Below are 22,339 nucleotides of genomic sequence, written 5' to 3' on the forward strand. Positions count from 1 at the left end.
TTATTTGATAAAAAATATTTATTTAACTTAAGATATATCAAATTTTATATTTTAAATTAATTTAATTGAATAATTATATAAGGAAATCATAAGATCAATCAGTTGAAAGAGTCTTCTTCAAATCTATAACATTTCACTTATTTATTAATTAAAATTTGTAATTAATAATATATTAATAACATGAGAGAATAAATAATGCTCTATTTATTTTATAATATCAATCCATAACGACCATGCATTCTATCAAATTAGATTGAAAATTTTAAAATACTTATACAATCAGATAAAATGATATATTTTTATTGGATGATTATATAAAACTTTTTTACATGATCAAAATATCATCATTAAATCCTAATAATGAAAAAATACAAAATATTATTTATAAATGGTAAAAATAACTTAATTGAAAGAATTTAAGATAAAAAATAAAAAGTTATATGATAAAAAATTATTAATATTTTATTAAAAGTAGTATAAAACCTCATGTAACTTTCAAATAAACGACACCGTTTCCAAAGCCGCCAAAGTAAAAAATGAATAACTCTGAAAAATGACACATATTGGGATCTCTGGAGCGTAGACTTTAGTCTTCTCTCCCGCGAGCACATTACAAAGAAGCGGCGTCGTTTTGTCCTACATTCCAGCGCACGATTCGAACGGAACAAATTTTCCGACTCCACCAACGCAATTTTTCCTCCGATTTTCTCGAGAAAATCTAGCACAGTCTCCGCAAAGTCTTCTGTATAGATTGCTCACAATCATGGACCGGAGGAGAACCGATAGTCCAGTATACACGCGGCAGTGGAGCGAGAATTCCAGCAGCACCGGCTCATCATCGCCGGTGATGTCGCCGGCTCATCATCAGTCGCGGCTTGGTCCTACTTCTACCGGCATCTCCACCATCAAGCGCACCCAAAACGTCGCTGCTAAAGCCGCCGCGCAGCGCCTTGCTCGCGCCATGGCGTCTCGAACTGTTGACGACGACGAGGATGAGGACGACGATCTCGAATTCGGTTTCAGCGTTCCGCCTGCGTCTGCTCATTCTTCCTTCTCTAGCAACAGGAGTTCTACTGCTAATGCCAACGTCATCCCTCCAATTTCGATCGCGAGGCCGAACAGATCTCCTTCTCCTGCGGTAATTCTCACTGCTCTTGCTCCTTATGCATGTATGTTCCGATTCAATTGCGTTATTATTTGCACGGATTAGTTTATTGACTCATAAAAAAATCAAAGAATGATCAGTATTCGGATATGATTTTAAACTTAGTGGTGTTTTGTTGATTCGCGGTTGTTAATTTCATGCCATCAATAGTGATTGAGTTAGATCTGATCTGAGTCATGGATTGATTTTCTAGATGTTGCAAAGTTCTTGTTGAGCTAATACGATTTTGATGTTTTTATTAGTTAGGTCGGAACTTTGTAGAGCATACTCAATCAGTGCGTTCATCATCTGCTGGAAGACCAGCAATTTCAGTTCGTTCAGCACAGGTGGTGCCACCTCCCAAATCCACTATCCGAACACCTATGCCTGTACCTCCAATTGATCCTCCTACCAATAGGAATAGAGAAAAAAGGTATTGTGCAATTTTTTTACCACCTTAGTTGATATCTTTTCATCAAGTTTTTGTGTTTTGTAGCACTTTCTGGTTGAGCTAATAATACTGTATAGCTGATTCTTGATTAGTTTAAAGACCTAGTCATAGCATGCAAAACACTTGTTAAACTACTTCGGTGGCTTCTTGCTCTAACAACCCCAGTCCCCTCTAATGAATGAACACCTGAAATTTCTATAATAATAATATTATTAATAACACAACATAGGCTTTTGTTGGGTTTTACTGTACAATCTTTGAGTAGTTCAAATATTACCCTTAGGCTTTGTCTGGGAGGTAGGAGGGGAGGGAAAGAGAAAAACATTTCTCACCTTGTTTGGGAATATTAGAATATCTCTTAGAATAGACAGAATACACTTTGTATAAGGTGTTACTGGCAGCTGTCAGTTTAGATATAGTGGTGACCTGCTATCACAGGTCACTCTGTTTTGCATCTATATAAGGCAAACAGTGATCTAGCTTGTGTAAGTTTTTCAAAACAGAATTCTGTTATCAAAGAATGAAAAGTTTCATTATGATTTCTATGATGGTATCAGTTTAGTTAGTTACGATCCATGGCGTCATCCTCGCCGTCAGGTTCGCCGTCTTCCGCTCATATTACATCCCCAACCTCGCCGTCGGCGGCGGCAATGATTGATGAATCGCGCCGCTTGCAGTTCGCTCTCAAGATCGCATACAAGCTTGATGAGAAAAATTTTCATCTCTGGCGCCAACAAGTGGAGCCATATATCAACGCGCACAACCTCACCGATCTTGTTATTTGCACTCAAATTCCACCGAAATTCGTGAACGATGAAGCTCGCCGTCAAGGTACGGTCAGTCCTACGTACTCGTCTTGGCTTCAGAAGGATCAATTGCTCTTGTCTTGGTTGCAATCGACGCTTTCGAGCGAGATCCTGTCACGTGTTCTTGGATGCACGCATTCACATCAACTTTGGGATCGGTTGTTCAATTATTTCCAGAAGCAGACTCGCGCGCGTGCACGTCAACTTCGCGTTGAATTGCGTGCTTCAACTCTTGATTCGCAATCGGTTTCTGATTATCTGTTGAAAATTCGTACGATTGTGGATGCGTTGGCGTCGATTGGTGATTCAGTTCCAGTTACGCATCACATCGATGCCATTCTTGAAGGCCTTCCTAGTGAGTATGCTTCTGTAGTTTCTGTTGTTGAAAGCAAGTTTGGAGATATGGATTTGGATGAAGTGGAAATCCTTCTGATTGCTCATGAATTGAGGCTGAACAAGTTCAAGAAGCAATCAGTCCCTGATCTGGCTTCGCTTAATCTCACTCATGCCACGTCTCAACCTACCTCTCCTGACACTACTCAATCTGGATACACTGATTCTTCTCCTTCCAATCCTCCCTCTCATACTTCTGAACCTGATTATTCCAGTTTTAGAGGTGGAAGGTCCAATAGAGGAGGTAAAAGTGGAAGAGGTAGAGGTGGCAGAAACTCTGGAATACAATGTCAGGTTTGTTCCAAAGTTGGACACTCAGCCCTCAACTGTTGGCACAGGTTCAACCAACAGTTCCAGCCTCAGTCTTATTATGGAAGTCCTTATAACACTGCTCCTTGGTCCACTCCTCAAATGCCTTATGGACAATTTCCTGCAAATGTGTGGACAAGGCCTCAAGCAAAGCCTGCTATGTCTTTGGCTCCTAGCACTTTCATTGCTAATGCTGCTCCTTCAACCTCTGCTGCATCCTGGTATCCAGACTCAGGTGCTTCATTTCATGTTACCAATGATGCTAACAACATTCAACAAGGCACTTCTTTTGAGGGACCTGATCAGATTTATATAGGCAATGGGCAAGGTCTACCTATTGACTCTACTGGTTCTAGCCATTTCCTCTCAACTTATCAACCTCACACACCTCTCACACTTAAAAATCTTTTACATGTTCCATCCATCACTAAAAATCTTATCAGTGTCAGCAAATTTTGCAGTGATAATCATGTTTATTTTTTATTCACAGCTGATACTTGTCTTGTCAAATCTCAGGTATCTAATGCTGTCCTCCTGGTTGGCAAAGTTGGCTCAGATGGCCTTTATCAGTTCCCTCTGCTTAACGTCTCCAGTCCTGCCATGCCTTTAGTTTCTACAAATAAAGTTGTACCTAGCATTAATGCTACTAGTATTTCTCCTAGTTTGTTCAATGTATGGCATTTAAGATTAGGCCACCTTAATGTCAATACTCTAAAACTTGTGCTTCAAAGCTGTAATATTTCCTTCAATAATAAAAGTCATGATCATTTCTGTTCTGCTTGTTGTGCTGGCAAAGCTCATAGACTTCATTCCCCATCTTCACACACGTCTTACAATTTTCCTCTAGAACTTGTCTACTGTGATATTTGGGGTCCCTCACCTCAACCATCTACTCAAGGGTTTAGTTACTATATCTCTTTTGTGGATGCCTTTTCTAAATTCACTTGGATTTATCTACTTAAATCCAAAGCTGAAGCACTCAGTATTTTCAAACAGTTCAAAACTTTAGTGGAACTTCAACTTGGCCATCCTATCAAAGCTGTCCAGTCAGATTGGGGTGGGGAATTCAGACCCTTCAGCAAATTCCTCACTGAACTGGGAATAGTACACAGAGTTATATGCCCTCATACTCATCATCAGAATGGGGTAGTTGAACGAAAACATAGGCACATTGTGGATTTGGGCCTTACACTGTTGAGTCAAGCTTCATTACCTCTAACCTACTGGGATTTTGCTTTCTCTACTGCAGTCTATTTAATTAATAGACTTCCCTCTGCTTCCATTCAGTCTCAGGTTCCTTATTGCCTACTTTTTAAATCTATGCCAGATTATAAATTCCTCAAAGTTTTTGGTTGTGCCTGCTTCCCTTTGTTGAGACCTTATAATGCTCATAAACTTGAGTTCAGATCTCATGAATGCTTATTCCTTGGTTATTCTGCTTCTCACAAAGGTTATAAGTGTTTGTCACCTTCTGGTAGGTTGTACATCTCAAAAGATGTACTCTTTAATGAGTCAAGATTCCCATACTTGGAGTTGTTCACCACCAAAGTTGTACCTCCTGTTTCAATTTCATCAAAATCCAACTCTGTGTCCTCTTTGCAATCTCTGTTACCTCAATCAGGCCTTCCAAAACCAATTCCTATTTCTGCCATTCCCTTTACTCCCACTCAAAATGATCTAGCAGCTTCTAATGAATCTAGTCAGCAGGTTTCCCTTGATAGTCCTGTTCTGGAACCTGAGCCTGCTGTGCCTGACTCTACCCCTAGTCTTACTTCTAGATCTGACTCGGTATCCTCATCCGTTGTTGCATCTAAGGCCTTAATCCCTTCTAATGCTGTTCCAGTTTCTAAGGTTCCTGTAAATGCGCATTCTATGCAAACTAGAGCAAAGTCTGGGTTTATTCAACCTAAAGTTCTTCTCACTCACGCTGAACCTAAATCTGTCAAACAAGCTCTTGCTGATGCTAAATGGAAAGAAGCAATGCAAGCAGAATTTGAGGCGCTTTCTCATAACAAGACTTGGTCCCTTGTTTCCCTTCCTCCCAACAGGCAGGCCATTGGCTGCAAGTGGGTTTTTCGCATAAAAGAAAATCCTGATGGCAGTGTTAGCCGTTATAAGGCTCGCTTGGTTGCTAAGGGTTTTCATCAAAAGCAAGGGTTTGATTTTAATGAGACATTTTCTCCGGTTGTGAAGCCGGTTACCATCAGGCTGATTCTCACTATTGCACTCACTAAAAGGTGGTCAATTCAGCAGCTTGATGTTAACAACGCCTTCTTAAATGGTCTGTTAACTGAAGAAGTGTACATGGAGCAGCCACCTGGATTTGTGGACTCTAATGCCTCTCTTGTCTGCAAACTGCATAAAGCCCTCTATGGTCTTAAACAGGCCCCCAGACAGTGGTTTGAACGGTTGCAAACTGCCCTTGTTAACCTCCATTTTAAACCCAGCAGGTGTGACCCTTCTCTTTTCATTCTTAGTTCAGCTGGCCATACTGTCTACATTTTGGTATATGTTGATGATATAATCATCACTGGTAGCAGTCCTTCTCTTTTAAAGGACATTATTGCTAAGTTAAATTCTGCCTTCTCTCTCAAGCATCTGGGTACCTTGGATTACTTTCTTGGCATTGAAGTTAAAGCTGCTGCCCAAGGTTCATTACTGTTGACTCAGTCCAAGTACCTCAGAGACCTACTGCACAAAACCCACATGTCTGAATGCAGTTCAGTTCATTCACCTATGCAATCTACTTGCAAGCTTACTAAAACTGGCTCTCCAGCCTTGGCAGATCCCTTTATGTATAGGTCTGTAGTAGGAGCACTTCAATATGCCACTATTACTCGACCTGACATTGCCTATGCTGTAAACAAGGTTTGTCAGTTCATGTCTCATCCTTTGGAGACTCACTGGGCTGCAGTAAAAAGAATTCTCCGATATCTCAAGGGCACCATCCATTATGGGTTACATATTTCTCCTCACTCACCTAATCAACTACCTTCTCTAAGGGTGTTTTGTGATGCTGACTGGGCCTCAGACCCGGATGACAGGAGAAGCACTTCTGGTGCTGCAATATACTTTGGCGGTAATTTAGTTTCTTGGTGGTCCAAAAAGCAACAGGTTGTAGCCAGGTCCAGCACAGAAGCTGAGTACAGAAGTCTAGCTCAAGCAACTGCTGACCTTCTCTGGCTGCAAACGCTTTTACAGGAATTATCTATTCCTACTCAACAGCCCCTTGTTTTGTGTGACAATCAATCTGCTGTGTTGTTAGCACACAATCCCATATTACATTCCAGAACTAAGCATATGGAGATTGATCTTTTCTTTGTAAGGGAAAAGGTTCTAGCTAAACAAATTACTGTGGCCCACATTCCAGGTGTTGATCAAATTGCTGATGCCCTCACCAAGCCTCTACCTTCAACCAAGTTTCTGGAGTTAAGGCACCAACTCAGGGTTGCAAGCTCCCCATGAGTTTGTGGGGGGGGGGGGGGGTATTAGAATATCTCTTAGAATAGACAGAATACACTTTGTATAAGGTGTTACTGGCAGCTGTCAGTTTAGATATAGTGGTGACCTGCTATCACAGGTCACTCTGTTTTGCATCTATATAAGGCAAACAGTGATCTAGCTTGTGTAAGTTTTTCAAAACAGAATTCTGTTATCAAAGAATGAAAAGTTTCATTATGATTTCTATGAGGGAAAGTATATTTTTGGAGGGGAGAGAAGAATAATGCTTACGATTAATACTTTTTTAGTCTGAGATGTTATAAAAAGAGGAAAAGGATCTTGAGAATTTTCCTAAACCTTTCAAAGCCCTCTAAAACCCTTCCCAAATACATTGTTTATATTGGAGGTTTATAGTTATTAGTCATATGGATAAACGTAGACTCCTCAATCGTCATACAAGGTGCGGGGATGGTGGGAGGGCTATTACCCCTGATGCTTCCCTTTCCTCCGTCCTTTACCTCAAAGTCCTACCCCCCTCCTAACTCCCAAACAAAATCTAAAAAGATTGGAGGCTGTTGTAATGGATAGTTATTTGAAGTCTCGAAATACTATGTTCTCTAAATATTTTATATAAATAATAAAGTGGATTGACATGCCATCTATGCCGAGCCCTCAGTTATAGTCAGTGTGTTTCTCCTAATAAAGAGGTATGATATCTTACCATCTTGCTCTATGTTTCTAATAAGCTTCATTAGGAGGTTGAGTGCATCGGATCTAGTCTTGATTAGGCCATACATTACCTTTGCACATGCATGCAATTGATTCTTTTTTATGTATGAATGAGGTCAATCTTTATTTTATTTATGGATGTCATATATATATATATATCTTTCTTTCTATATTTTTGTGTATGTGGACTGCATACAGTAGTTTGTTGGCCATTAGGTAATTTTCTTTTTCTAAATCTTTGAATTTTAATCATTAGTTGACAATTTCAGGTTTCAACAAGACATCACTATCAGGCAACTTAACTCCAAAGACACAGGAGATCAGCGCGAAGCTTCTGCACTCCGTGATGAAGTATAGTAGTAACATGCATCAATTTGTGTCTCCAAAAATTAAATCCGATGATCCTTATAGTTGGTTATGTTAGTTCTAGTAGATTTTGTATTGCAATTCTTAAATTATGGATTTTAAAGCCGATTCTTATTGATATCACAGCTTGATATGCTACAAGAAGAGAATGATGCTTTATTCGAAAAGGTATGCTTACTCACACCCAAACAAAATCAGTTTTTGTCCGTGTTATATGATGTTGACTGTAAACACCGAATTATGCTCCAGCTAAGACACGCAGAGGAAAAACGCCAAGAAGTGGAGATCAGATCCCGGGAACTCGAGAAACAGGTAAATGTTTTTGCTTCCTTATTAACTTTGAAACTGTTAGGCATAAGCCTGAGCTGAAAATTAGGGTCTGGAAGGTGTATACAAGATAGAATAAACAATAGGAGTTAAGAGGGTTTAGGAAGTTAGAGATCACATAGTGGGAACTGTATAGATGGGGTCACATGCTGGAACAATCAGAAGTTAACTACGTCTCACAGTTGTTAATTGAATCCTCCTTGTAAGCTTTGTTTTCTGGTTCCCAACAGAAATCTATCAGAAATGTTTTTAATACCATAGTTTAGATGCCATATTTTGCATAACCACTATACTTTTGTTATCCTCTATTTGTTTACGTATGAAGTAAGGTCTCCTTTAATATCTATAAAAGTTTCTTCATTTTCATAGCTTTCACTGTGCATGCTATGTTTGCCGATATCTGTATCCTTGATCATTTTGGTTTTGGCAGGTTGCTTCTCTTGGAGAAGGTGTATCCCTGGAAGCCAAACTGCTTAGCAGGTAACCTAGCTATAAATTCCCTTATATGCTAGTAGGATCTGAAACTATTTATTTTGTTTATTTTTTAGGTCATGCTTTTTATTTGGTGTATTTGCAGGAAAGAAGCTGCTTTGCGTCAAAGAGAGGTATGCAGAATTAATGGGTTTACGATGTGGCAAAACTACAGAATTATTGATGATAGGAAGTTTAAGTGTTTGATCACTTTTGCTTGATAAGCTAGCCACTATACCAGCTCTTCAAGTTTTAATTCAGTATTATTAAGAAGGATGCATGTGTGCATATTTATGTAAAGGAATATGATCCGTAGGCGGTTTTGGAGCTTGTTGTATATTCGTGATGCTTTTGTATCTAAAGCTCTGTTTCCAGTTGCAACTTTATTCTTTAAATTGTGTGTTCACTCAAAGAATATCCTTGGAGTACTCAATATTTTTGTCACAGGCTGCTCTCTTGGCTGCAAAACAAACACGGAGTGAAAGGGATGAGGATCTCACAGCCCTTCGTGTCGAACTTCAGGTAGCTTTGAAGGAAGCGTGAATTTCTTTTCATTTTGTTGTTGTACCACATTCCTGGTCTGATCATTATTCTGTACAAGTTATAGCTTCTATTTTCTTTGTTCAGAACCTAAAAGATGACGCAGCAGCAGCAGAGGAACAACGGCAAGAAGCTGAAGCTGAAGCAAAGGCTCTTCGAACAATGACAGAGAGAATGATTTTGACCCAAGAAGAAATGGTCTGTATTTTTCATTAAAATGAGAATTAACACCTGTTTACTTTTTCCTTCTGTCTCAATTCATCTTTTTATATCTTTCAGGAAGAAGTGGTCCTAAAGAGATGTTGGCTTGCCCGCTACTGGGGTCTTTCTGTAAAACATGGTAACAAAATTGCATGTGCTCCCTACTTTCTGCAGAAAAAGAAAATCTCAATCTTAAATTTTTTTCCTTTGATCTGAAAAAACACGGCTTACAAAGATATGAGAAGCATATTTTGCATTGGTCTATTCATCTATTACCTCTTTCAAATGAGTGCTTATAATTCTTGTGGTGTGTTATTTCCATGCTTTTAAGGCATATGTGCAGATATAGCACAGTCCAAGCATGAACATTGGTCTGCATTAGCTCCTCTTCCTTTTGAACTTGTCACCTCGGCTGGACAAAAGGCTAAGGAGGAATCTTGGAACAAAAGTGAGCACGAGTTGATACTCTAAACTTTAGTTGAAATAATTTCTCTCTTAAATTAGTTACATAGATATCTAATTAACAGCATGGACTAGGTGCCGATGGTTCAGATAGAAGCAAAATTGTTCGTGATGTGAATGATCTTGCCGGGGAAGGAAACATAGAGAGTATGCTTTCAGTTGAGATGGGTTTGAGGGAACTTGCTTCTTTGAAGGTTCTTAATGAATATTATTGAAGTTAATGCTGTGTTTGTTTTACTGATTGTGTTCTGTATAGAGGGACAGCTCTGATTGTAAGGAGCTGGTCTCCACAACACATGCTTATCTATTATAGAGTTTCAGCTCCTATCAATATTAAGACAAAATTATTATTTTTTAGGTTGAGGATGCCGTTATACTTGCATTAGCCCAGCACAGACGCCCAAATTTGATTCGGCAGTCTGTTTTAGGTACATTGATTACATCTTTCTCAAATCTAATTTTTATACTTCTCTTCTGGTTAATCAATTTGGTAATTCTTGTCTCTTTCATTTGATCTGCGACGCCTATATCTATATTCCACTTGCAGCTGGTACACTTACTATATTAACTGAATTATTTCCTTTCCTCATTATGATCGTTGAGTTTTAGGAATGAGAGTGTTATGTTTTGTTTTGTTTTTATTCATGTGCTCATTTTTGAATAATTTTCTTAACTTCATTTGTTATGTTACTGACCCAAAGCAGAATGGTTTTGTAGAAGATGATTTGAATTATAACTTTTTTATTTGTTTTTTTATTTTCAGATTCTAAATCACCTGGTGATGCCAAATATTTGGAAGCATTTGGTAAGTGTTATGTTGTCAGCTTTTATTTAGTTTCATTTGATATTTAGCTATTTTATGAAGTTCGGTATGGAATAAGCTTTCTGTTTTCTTTGTGTTTGATTTGGTGTGCTTTACTGGTACTGCCACTGGTGTTAAATTTGTAGATATACAAACCCCTGTGAAATGTTACAAGTGTCTAGGTTATCTGTCTGCTATACAGAACTTTTCTGTTTGCCTTAAATTAGTAAAATATTGCTTATATACTTTTCAATCATTTATCTATATTCTTCTTCTTTTGGATTGGTGGGGATATTAGGATTGACTAGCTAGCTACCAATGTATTTTTGCTTTTATATTATATAGATTAAACATGGCTGCATTTAGCCATTCCTCATTTGTGAATGGTAATGTGTATGAAAGATCATCTGATGATACTATGTTAATATTCGGTTATCTGTTTCCTCCAGAGTTAAGTGAAGAGGAAGCCGAAGACGTTCTTTTCAAAGAGGTTGGTTGCTTGTTCTTTGAAGCTTCTGAAACTTTACACTACATTCTTGGCTTTTAGTTCTATGAAATTGTAATACCTGTCCTTCAAATGATGTTACATAATTTTCATTTCTACTTGCATGTCTTGTGGCATGTGTAAGCGTTTTTCCTTAGAATCAGCAATCAGTTATCTTTACAGAAATGTGGGTTCTTTGTTGAATATCCTTCTGATGAAGTCAGATTAATGTCTTAGGAAATTGAGTTATTAATTGCAATCCTTGGGATGAAATATTTAGTGGACACTCCTATATAAGCATGGCTTTTGGATGACCCATTTATAAAATACAAATATTTGCAGGCATGGTTAATTTATTTCTGGAGAAGAGCTTTATTTCATGGCGTGGAAGAAGATATTGCAGAAGACAGGCTTCAGTTTTGGATTGCTCGCAATGGACAGTCACCTACTTCACATGATGCTGTTGATGGTAAGCTCATCATTCTTATCATCTTCTTTTCTGGTTTTGAAGATTGTGTATATGTTCTTAAGCTAAAAGTGAACAGTTTGAAACTGGGTGCAAACAAATTAGTATGGAGTACATATTTTTTGAGTTGTGTGCTGATTGGTATATGTCCCTCATCTTGGTTTGATCTAAAAGTACCCCTACTTATCATGTTGACCATCTCCGGGTTTGACAATGAGCAACAAATGTTGCAATGACAGCTTCTGTGTGTGGATACCAAGAACCTTGAATTATTCTAATTACCTTTTTTAGTTTGAATGGTTTTTATTTTTCTCTTATAAAAATATTTAGAAGATTAATGCAGCATGATAGAGTTTCCGTATTGTTCGTTCACACTGGGTATGCACTAATATGAATTTCTGTTCGAAGCAAATAGCATTTAATTATTGAATACAAGGGAGCTAAGATATACTGAATATCTAGATATTTGGCTACCAATGGAGAACAACAAAGTAGTATCTGAATTTTATTAGGTTCATTTCAGACATTAGGTCTTACTTTTTGGTTTCTATTTTGGATTTTAAATTTCTTCACAATCATAAGAATTAGTGACACTAGTGGCACATATAAACAAAAACAAAAAATGTCTGCTAGTAGGGGCTGTCAAATGGTTGACTATTTTTGTCAAGTCCATGTCCAGTTGTATTCTCTGTGTGGCCTGATTTGGCCGTGTGAGTCCCAAATCGGTCAGGTTTTCCCATTTTGTTATCTGAGTCTGCAACATTAGCAATGACTAATAAGCCTCAATTCAGAAAATAGATTAGTAACATCTGTTGTGAATCTGTAATATTATTGTTGGGTAGGCAAACGTGGGAAATTCAAAGAGAGAATTGTGTAGTTATCAGCTCAAATGTTTAATATATATTGCTTTGATGTAAATGGATGTTTTGTATATATATAAACTCATTTGTTCACTCTGCTTCCTTCTAGTCGAGCGAGATTTGTTGGAGTTGAGGAAGCTGGGTATAGAACAGCAACTTTGGGAAGCTTCTCGGAAGGGAATTGATCAGCCTTCAGGGTTGTCGACACTTGACAATCATAAACCTGCCTCTGACTCAGATACCTCATCGTGATGGCCGAGCCCTTTATTTGTTGATTGATTCTTTGCCCTTGTATATTTTTGTTTAGTTTTCTATACAAGTTCTTTTACCTTTTCTGTACACCATGTTTTCAACATTATATTTGGGCCTCATAGAAAGGAAGTAAGAATCTTTACGTTGGAAGGAAGACGGTATTTGTGGTAATAAACTACATTGAACTGAGATTCTTTTCCTCGTTCTTTTAATTGAATTTTGTAACTTGTGAAGCTTGTTTGTTAATATTTACATTAGTTTGTTTAGTGTTTTTACTAGCCGGTTTTTACTGGAGTTGGCTAGTTAATTTCTGTTAGTTTTTTTTTCATAGAAAGGATTTAGGGTGGGATGAGATGGGGTCTCAATTCAAGACAGAAAATACTTTAGAACTCGGAATACTCGAATGAGTTTATACTCTATTTACTTCGCTCCAAAAGTACTAGTGGAAACTGAATACGAAGCCTCCATATGCATGATCTTCTATTTTTGGTCAACCCATATCCAAGATCTATAGATCTATTTTAGAGAATATCTTATCCCATCCTAGGGGGGGGCTATATAAAAAATCCAAAATGTCTCTTAGATTTAGGAAATGTATATTCGGATGCATCATTTTCTTAAATCAAAATGTTACAATTGATTCGGAGATAAATATCTAAAATATTTCAGAACACATCTCATGAATTTCAACGAGCAACACCAACATATTTTGTAAACACGAATTAGAGATGTATCTCTTAATTATATCAAAATACACTTCATGCATCCCTATTTGAAATGTTTATCATAAATATTTACTGATTCGGAGATGCATTTATAAATGTTAATCTCTATTATGTGATGATAATTAAATCATACAATCACTGCAAAAAAATGATATAAATTCAGAGTCGATAAGTTATTATGACATACACAATAAAGTTGAGATATACAATGAAGTCAAAATAAGTAAAAATAGAATACAATTGAACATAAATCGAAACTACAAATGATATAAACTACTGTGTATGTCGGACTCGAGCTCTTTGGACTTCTCGACCTCCTCTATTCCCTGTCCTCTTAGGCTATCTTCGGTACATTAATGCTTCTCGTGCCTCCTTCACAATGACATCTAGGATCTCCCTCACCCCAGAACCATCAGAAAAGATAATTCTAGCAATATCTGCTTGCGTAATCTCCAGAATACGATGACATCTAGGCAACACATCATGAACATGATCTAATCTAGCGTGATCCTCCTCTAGTATCTCCTGATGAGCTGACTTCGATGGATCTTTTAGAGCAGTCTGCACCATATATGAATGTGACACCCTAAAGAATCACCCGACGTACCCGTTTACATAGCTCTGATCGCTCTTAACTATGGCACTCCGCCTCCTCTAGTATCAGATGATTAAGATAATCATCAAACATGATATATCATATTTTTACATGTCATAGAAGGAGGAGCATAAACAACAGGGTGTCTGAGACTAGTCTAGGTGTAGTTGAACTGCCGCATGACGCTGTCGTGATGCGAAAAATACTGCGGGCGTTCACATGCTCAATCGCCACCGAATTTTATTTATTTCAAAAGAAAAAGAAAAACATTGATAAAATCCGTCAAAAAAATAAAAATAAATAATCGTCGCAATCAAATTTGGATTCGGGAGTCGGTTATGTGAGGGGAAAATATTAGCATCCCTCACATCTGTTGTACTCAACGAGAGTCACTTAGTTAGTTTTGTGAATAAAATATTAGTTTATATTTATTGTTTTTTTCTTCTAATAATTACAAGTTTGAAAAGAAATTAAAAAAGATTAAAAATATTTTTTTTTAGGCATAATTAGTCATTAGGTCCCTTAACTTTTAAGTGAAGTTTCGTGTTGGTCCCCTAACTAAAAAATATTACGTATTGGTACCTTAACTTCTCTTCCGTTAAAGTATTTGATCATTTCCGTTAGTTAGGATGAGAAAATATTAAATATGGCTGAGGTGGCATGCCAGGTATGCAACCATTCAAGTTAACACTCAAGAGTTGTGTTATAAATCATTTAGGCTTCGTGTTTTTCCAATCTACATCTTCCTCCTTCGTTTTTTACTGTTCATACATCCATCATCCATCTTCCATCGTGCATTCGTATGTTCATACATCCATCTTTCATCTTCCATTGTGCATTCGTATTCCTCTATCTTTCATCAGTGCTTCAATGTTTAAGAATGCAAGCAGTGCCTCAATCACAAGCTTTGGTACATCTGGATCCGTGTTTCGTAGAAACAAGATAATTGAGTGTTTTTGTCAAGATGATAGTGTTCTTCATACTGTTACTGATGTGAATAGTGTCAACTATGGGAGAATTTTTTTGGATTGTATAAATTACAGAAATCACATTGACAAGGGGTGTAATTTCTTTAAGTGGTTAGGGGATGAATTTGTTGACGAAGGGGATTTGAAGCTTGAAAGACAAAAGAAGAAAATTAACAAATTAAAGAATGAGGTTATCCACACTAAAGGATGGTTGAAAATGTCCGTTGTGGTTAAGATGTTGAGCTTAGGGTTGAACCTTGTCTTTGTAACAAAGTATTTTAATTAGGATTAGGGTGATTTAATGTTTTGTTTTTATACTAAAAATGTAATCCTCTCTTTATTTAATGAAGAATGTTAGTGTCTGTTTTAACAAAGTGTTGTGTTTGTACGTTGTTCATCTATTTTAACACTAATACATAAATGGTATAAAAGCTGGAACAAAATATAATCTGTTATAATGCATATCTATAACGTTCCAAAAAGTGATACAAAAAGACATTATAAGCCATTGTCAAGCACTCAGAGATACGTAGGAGCAAAACTCGCAATCTTATCAAGCACTCTAATAAAAACATTTTTGCGACCCCTTTTATTTTATTTTACACATTTTATTACTCGAAGAAAACAATTAACAATATCTAACATTCAATGGCAAGTTTAATTAAAAAGTTTTAGTTGAGTACAACGGACGTGAGGGGTGTTAATGTCTTCCCCTTGCGTAATTGACTCCCGAACCCAAATTTGATTATGAAGAACATTTTCTTTTTAAAAAGGTTTTATCAATATTTTCACTTTCCTTCTATGGAATAAAAGAATTTCGGTGGCGACTCTAATCGAATCAATTTTTTTGTGACTTCGCAAAGAATCATATTTTTCGAGATGCAACACATGTGTTTGTCCTCTATAAGCTTGAGTTAATCGAACCTTGTTTGGAACCATTCCACCTCTTCCAATTTAATTTCCATCAAGACTTTCAACGAGGATATTTCAACTACGATGGGAAGTACTGCTTCCATGCCATATACCAAAGAGAAGGGGATTTCCTCTGTTGACGTGCGGACTGACGTCCGATAACAGTGCAAAAGGAAGCATTTCATGCTAGTCCTTGTAAGTTATCACAATTTTCTAGATGATCTTCTTGATGTTTTTGTTTGCTACTTCTACGACACCGTTCATCTTGGGCCGATATGGTGAAGATTTATGGTGTTCTATTTTGAAGCTTTCGCACAACTCCTTCATCATTTTGTATTTCAGATTTATTCCATTATCAGTGATGATTTTGCTGCGAACCCTAGAACAGAAATTTCTTTCTTCATGAAGTGAGCAACCACTTGTTTTATTGTGTTTGCATAAGAAACAACATCGACCCATTTGGTGAAGTTATCTATGGAAACCAAAATGAATCTGTGTCCATTCGAGGCTTTCGGCTCGATGATCCCAATCATATATATTCCCCACATAGAGAATGACCATGGTGCTTTCAGGACATTCAAAGGAGTTGGTGGCATGTGCACCATGCCTGAGTAAATCTAGTATTTGTGGCATGTTTTGGCATAATGAAACAATCGGTTTCCATGGTGAACTAGTAATAACCTGGCCTCATAATTTTCTTAGACATTGCGTGCCCATTGGCATGGGTCCCGAAGGATCCTTCATAGATTTCCTTGATGAGCATGTCTGCTTTGTGTCTATCCACGCATCTGAGTAGAACCATGTCATAGTTCATCTTATAGAGTACATCCCCATTCAATAAGAACTTCGCTTCCAACCTTCTCAAAGTTTGTTTATCCCCGATTGAAGCATTTGTTGGATACTCTTGCTTTTCAAGATAACGTTTGATGTAATAGAACTAGAGTTTGTCATCAAATTATTTTGTTGCTGATAAATAATGTTCAGGTTGATCAAAGTGCCAAATTCTGACAGTTGGCTCGGGATTGGGCCAAGTCACTTCGTACATGGATGCCAAAGTAGCTAAAGCATATGCCATTTGATTTTCTTCCTGGGGGATATGAGTGAATGTGATTTCTTCAAACTAGAGTATTAATTCTAATACATGATCCCGATAAGGTAACAAGTTAGGATGTCTTGTTTCCCAGTCACCCTTTATCTAGAGTATAACCAATGTGGAATCTCCACGTACCTCAAGGATATTGATCCTTAAGTCAATGGCTGCTTCGATTCCCATGATGCACACTTCATATTCAGTGATATTGTTGGTGCAACCAAAACAAAGTTTTATAGTGAAGAGTATATGAAAATTCTTTGGAGTCATCAACACTGCCCCAATACCATGGCCTACAACATTGGAGGCGCAATCGAACATAAGAGTTCATTACTCCCCTGGTTTGGGTCCTTCATCATCATTTACGGCCATGATATTTTCGTGTGGGAAATCAAATTTTATTGGATGATAATCTTCCACCAGTAGGTGGGCAAGGTGGTCTGCTAATACACTGTCTTTGATGGCCTTCTGTGTAACATACTGGATGTCATATTCTGACAATAACATTTGCAAATAGGCGATTCTCCCTGTAATAGTTGGTTTCTCAAAGATGTATTTGATGAATCTATAACACCCCATTTTGAGTAAATTATTTTATTTTAAATTAATTATAATTTTGTATATTTATTTAATTATTATGTGTGAGTAATTAAATAAATGTGGGTAATATATATATATATATATATATATATATATATATATATATATATATATATATATATATATATATATATATATATATTGTAGCATTCAATTCATATCAAATATATATACACATTAGTGTTTAATTCATATGACTATATATATCTATGGTAGATTCTTTCATATGTATATGTTGGAGGAATTTTTCATTAGGTAGCATTGAACATTGTATTAATTCTTTTTTTTTGGAGTAACACCTTTATGAGAGACACACCACATACTCACATAAAACCTTAAGGTGATAGGTGGGGGGTTCTCTCAATTATAAATGTTCAAATCTCCATATTTTTAACGAATCTGAGACTATTAATCGCACTTGATACATTCTCAACAGTATATATATACCTATGGTAACTTTGTTAATGCATATATAACCATAGCTATATATATATATATATATATATATATATATATATATATATATATATATATATATATATATATATATATATATATATATATATATATATATATAATATTAGTGTAATAATTTTTTAGAAGTTCTGAGTTACAGATAAACAATCGAGTTATTTGGCTAATTTAAGTTATTTTCAATTTTGTTTGAGATAAACTAATGAAAATACTATGTTGAGATATTGTGAACTCATAAAAAATGTATTTTTGATTCTTTTGAGTTTTGGGGTTGTTTGGTATCATTGGGTAGTGCTAGAGGCTGTTTGACGTGACTTAAATGATTGAAAATAATTTTAATTGATTTTATTAATTTTATAAGAGATGATTATGTATAGACAAATTAATGATGTTGTCTAAGATTCCTATGCTTTCTCTTGAATACTTCTTGATTTCATAAGTATGTGGTTGTGTATCGTTGAGTTAAAGGTGAATTACATATATGTGAATTGATAATTTTATTGAGTTGAATTATTATATGTGATGCCATTGTATTGTTATGCTGAGTATGATGTGAGTTGTTGTGGTAATCTAGAAGAGATGATTACACGAGTTTGTCAATGCATATATGTTAGGATAAGAAGATGGGTATTAACGCATTGAATTTTGTTAACATGTTCATTTATTATGTTGAGTTTCAAGAGGCATATTCGCTAATTCAGAAGAGGGGTCGAGTTGTTTGTCCCAAGCTCAGAGAGGGGGCTTGGAGCTTAGAAGAGGGTGCTCAGGGGTTCAGAAGAGGGGATCCGGTTCTAGAGAGAACCAAATATTAAGTTGCTACAACATGCATATGCATAAACTTGCATACTCGAGTCGCATTGCATAACGAGTTATATGTACGTTTGTTGAGTTATATTTGTTGAGTTGTGATTGATTAGTGGATTGGGCGTAAGAATGTAATTGATATACTGTGATTGAGATTGTGTAGAATATGCTATGTGTTAATATCGTACCTTGCAGTATATGTCTGTTATTATTAATTGTGATTTCTCACTCCTTCTGTTTGAATGTTACCTTTACATGAGCATCATGCAGATACTCAGGTGTAACATTGTTGAAGTAAGTAGAAGATAACTCTTGGAGTTACTTCTTTAGTTTATCTCTTTGACTAGTGGTGCTTTGCTTTAATCATGTAACATCGGGTTGGAGATAACCGCTTGAATTTATTATTATGTCGTTTTATGTTTGAACTCAAGACTATTTATGTTGTTGATATTTCTAAGTTGTTTTGAGTTGAATGTTATAAACTATTGTTGCTTATGTTATTAAGTTGACATTTATGAGACTAAATGTCGTGAGTTATAATATTGTCGTTAATTGCTTTATTAATGATTCCGCTGCGATGACACCTTATATATTTGGGTGAGTATGCGATGATAGGTTTTCAATGCCTTGTTATATGGGTTCTAAATACAGATCATATGAGTTTGATGTCATGTATACATCCTAAGTATATATCAAATGAGTTGGATGTCGTGTAAACATCCCAATTACAAATGTGTGTATTAAACCATTTTGTTGTAACCCGTGTTACGGAGGAGGTTATGTGTTTGTTGTGTGTGACGCCCCGAGTGGTTGTATTATAATTAATAAAATTCCATGATAATTTTAGGTGTGGCATTTAGGGTGTTGCATTAGTGGTATCAAAACAGGCCGGTCCATCCAACCAGATTTTTGTAATGTTGTTTATTCCTAGTACGTGACATTTTTGTTAAACACTATCGATGCTCGTTTGTTTTTCTAACCGCTTGCCTATAGAGGTGGGATTAGAACAAGTGGGGGAGAAGCTTATGCTTCTTAGAGATGTTTCAAGTGTGGAGATTTGGTTCGTCGTGTCGTTGTTTGCAGGAGTGCAGGTTGTTGGATAAGTCAGTGTTGTTTCTTGAGTTTGATGAAGATGGAGATTCGAAGTTTATATCAACTGCTTCGACTAGTTAGTGTCATTTTTGGAGCTTGATACTAATGATGAGTTGTTTGTATTAGCTAAGTATAAAAGGGAGTAAATATCTGAACCTATAATTTTCGATGGCGGAAATTATTTAAGTGGATGAGAGTTGTAACACCCTGTTTTTAGTAAATTATTTTATTTTAATTATAATTTTGTGTATTTATTTAATTATTATGTGTGAGTAATTAAATAAATATGGATAAGCGTGAGGGTGTACGACCTTATGGCAGGGTGTGGAGAGTAATTAGAGGAAGAAATAATAATTAGAATTATTTTATTGATTAAAATAATAATTTGGCTATATTATTGAAATAAAATAAATAGAATAAAATTAAAATATAAATTATAGAGATATTGAGGGCAACGTGGAGATTAGAGAGAAAATTAAGGGCAAAATAGGAACATCCTAATTAAGAGATTAGGTTTTTAGTATAAAAAGAGAAGTAGAAGAGGATTTTTGTTGGTACACAAGGTGATGAAGATGAACAATGGAAATAAGACAAAGAAGAGAGAATAATAACAAACTTCCACTACTCTAAAATGGTTACAACAAACACACACTGCTCTGCTACACTACATAAACTGCAAAAAGGAATAATGACACACATTGTTCACACCACTCACTCGCTTGAATACAAGTGAGACTTAATGAAAATACTAAAGTATCCTCTAACAAACTTTATCTATAAGTTTCAGAAAATGAATTAATTATAACATCATCCCTTAATTCATATTCAGCTTAACCAAAACTAAAAACATCAATTCTATCCCTCAAACGGAGAAATTGATCAGTCTTTATTGCCTTCGTCAGAACATATGCCAACTGTTTCTGGGTACTACAGTGTACAACTTCTAGCACTTCATTTTGAACCTGATTTCTTAGAAAGTGATACTTATTCTCAATATGCTTGCTTCTCCCATGAAACACTGGGTTATTGGCAAGAATGATTGCATATTTGTTATCAATGATCAGCTTTAGAGGCTTGTTTACTTTTATCTTAAGATCCTGCAATGAATTCAGAACCCACACAACTTGACATGCAACCATAGTACCTACAATATATTCTGCTTCACAGGTTGAGAAAACAATAACTAGTTGCTTCTTGGAACACCAAAAAATAGGACTTCCCAGAAACTTAAACAAATACTCAGAAGTACTTCTTCTATCAACTATGTCTCCACACCAATCAGAATCTGAGTAACTCAAAAGTTCTGAGTCAGTTTCAGCACCAGAAGGGAACAAAACTCCATACTTCAGAGTTCCCTTTATATACCTTAGAATTCTAGCAACAATTTGGTAATAAGACCACTTCGATATACTCATAAACCTACCCACTATTCCATCGAAATAGAAAATGTCAGGTCTGGTATTACACAAATACCTCAGAGAACCTACCAACTGCTTGAACGTTGTCGCATCTACATTGTCATCATTAGAATCAAAATCCAATTTCTGATTTATATTAGCAGGTGTGACAACAACTTTATAATTCAACAACTCAAATCTCTTCAGAAGCTTAAATTCATATTTCAGCGGATGTAAAATTATGCGTTTTTCAGAGTACATAATCTACATTCCTAGAAAATAAACCATATTTCCTAGATCAATCATCTCAATTTCATTTATCAGCTCCTTCTTGAACTTAACTATCTCATATTTACGACTTCCTGTTAGCAATATGTCATCAACAAACAGACACACCATAATCATATTGCCTTCAGAAGTATGTTGAACATATACACCATACTCCATCTCACATTTCTGAAATCCTTGCTTCTTGAAAAATGAACCAATTTTTCAGATTCCATGTTCTAGGGGTTTGCTTCAGTCCATACAAATATTTATGTAATCTATACATCATCCCTTCCTGATTCTTTTTCTCAAATCTAGGAGGTTGTGACACATAAACCTCTTCTTCTAATGGACCGTTCAGAAATGCAGTTCATCGCCTACAACCACCTGAGGATTGTATTCTCTTCTTTCCAAGGTCATTATAGCTTCCAAGATTTGGTCTACTTTACTCTTCACAACATCTATATCCTCCTTCATTACACCTTGGTTCTGCTCTATTTGTTCTATTATTCGGCAGAGTCACGACGACGACCAGGAATCGAGGGAGTGACACGAAGCAGGTCACGACGGGGGCGACGAAACCGCATGAGTTTGGATGTCGGGCGGCGAATGGCGGAGCCACCAGAAATCAGGTGTCATCGGCAGGCTCCTCGGCAGAGGTTGGTAGAGTTCGGGAGCCGCAACAGTGGGCAAGGAAGGCCGTCGTAGTTTGGGCCGCGTGTTGCCCTCGTTTCGGCCGCAAACGGAGGCGCTTCAGGTGGTCGGTGGTTTGATGCTTAGACGTTTCGATTCATTATCCATTTAGTGGGTTTTTGAGTAATTTCGAGTTCAGTGACTTTTCATTACCTTTTTTTATGAGTTTTAGAGTCATATTTGTTACATTAGAGTTTTTAGAGTTGCTCGTGAGTTTT

At 36.5% G+C, this 22,339-nt stretch overlaps 1 protein-coding gene across 2 annotated transcripts; it reads left to right on the plus strand.

The window, feature by feature from the left end:
* Window positions 1-543: 543 nt before the first annotated feature.
* Window positions 544-12,693, plus strand: LOC127078514 (coiled-coil domain-containing protein SCD2). Of its 2 annotated transcripts, none has more exons than XM_051018962.1 (17): window positions 544-1,138; window positions 1,408-1,577; window positions 7,543-7,624; window positions 7,766-7,807; window positions 7,889-7,951; window positions 8,397-8,446; window positions 8,544-8,571; window positions 8,885-8,959; window positions 9,065-9,175; window positions 9,257-9,317; window positions 9,510-9,626; window positions 9,716-9,834; window positions 9,999-10,068; window positions 10,404-10,445; window positions 10,892-10,932; window positions 11,269-11,395; window positions 12,362-12,693. In XM_051018962.1, exons 1-17 carry the CDS (start codon window positions 764-766, stop codon window positions 12,502-12,504), a joined length of 1,716 nt encoding a protein of 571 aa, XP_050874919.1. In that variant the 5' UTR covers window positions 544-763; the 3' UTR covers window positions 12,505-12,693. The 2 variants fall into 2 exon arrangements, with proteins under 2 accessions (XP_050874919.1, XP_050874920.1); XM_051018963.1 differs by having other exon boundaries at window positions 900-1,138; window positions 1,412-1,577.
* Window positions 12,694-22,339: the final 9,646 nt, after the last annotated feature.

Source organism: Lathyrus oleraceus, chromosome 5 (genome assembly GCF_024323335.1).
Source record: "Lathyrus oleraceus cultivar Zhongwan6 chromosome 5, CAAS_Psat_ZW6_1.0, whole genome shotgun sequence".
Classification (NCBI taxonomy): Eukaryota; Viridiplantae; Streptophyta; class Magnoliopsida; order Fabales; family Fabaceae; genus Lathyrus; species Lathyrus oleraceus.

Coding starts and splice junctions, on each gene's coding strand:
- LOC127078514 (XM_051018962.1), top strand. CDS start 764: ATGGACCGGAGGAGAACCGATAGTCCAGTATACACGCGGCAGTGGAGC. Junction 7,625..7,765: donor CTTCTGCACTCCGTGATGAA/GTATAGTAGTAA, acceptor TTGATATCACAG/CTTGATATGCTACAAGAAGA. Junction 8,960..9,064: donor CCCTTCGTGTCGAACTTCAG/GTAGCTTTGAAG, acceptor TTCTTTGTTCAG/AACCTAAAAGATGACGCAGC.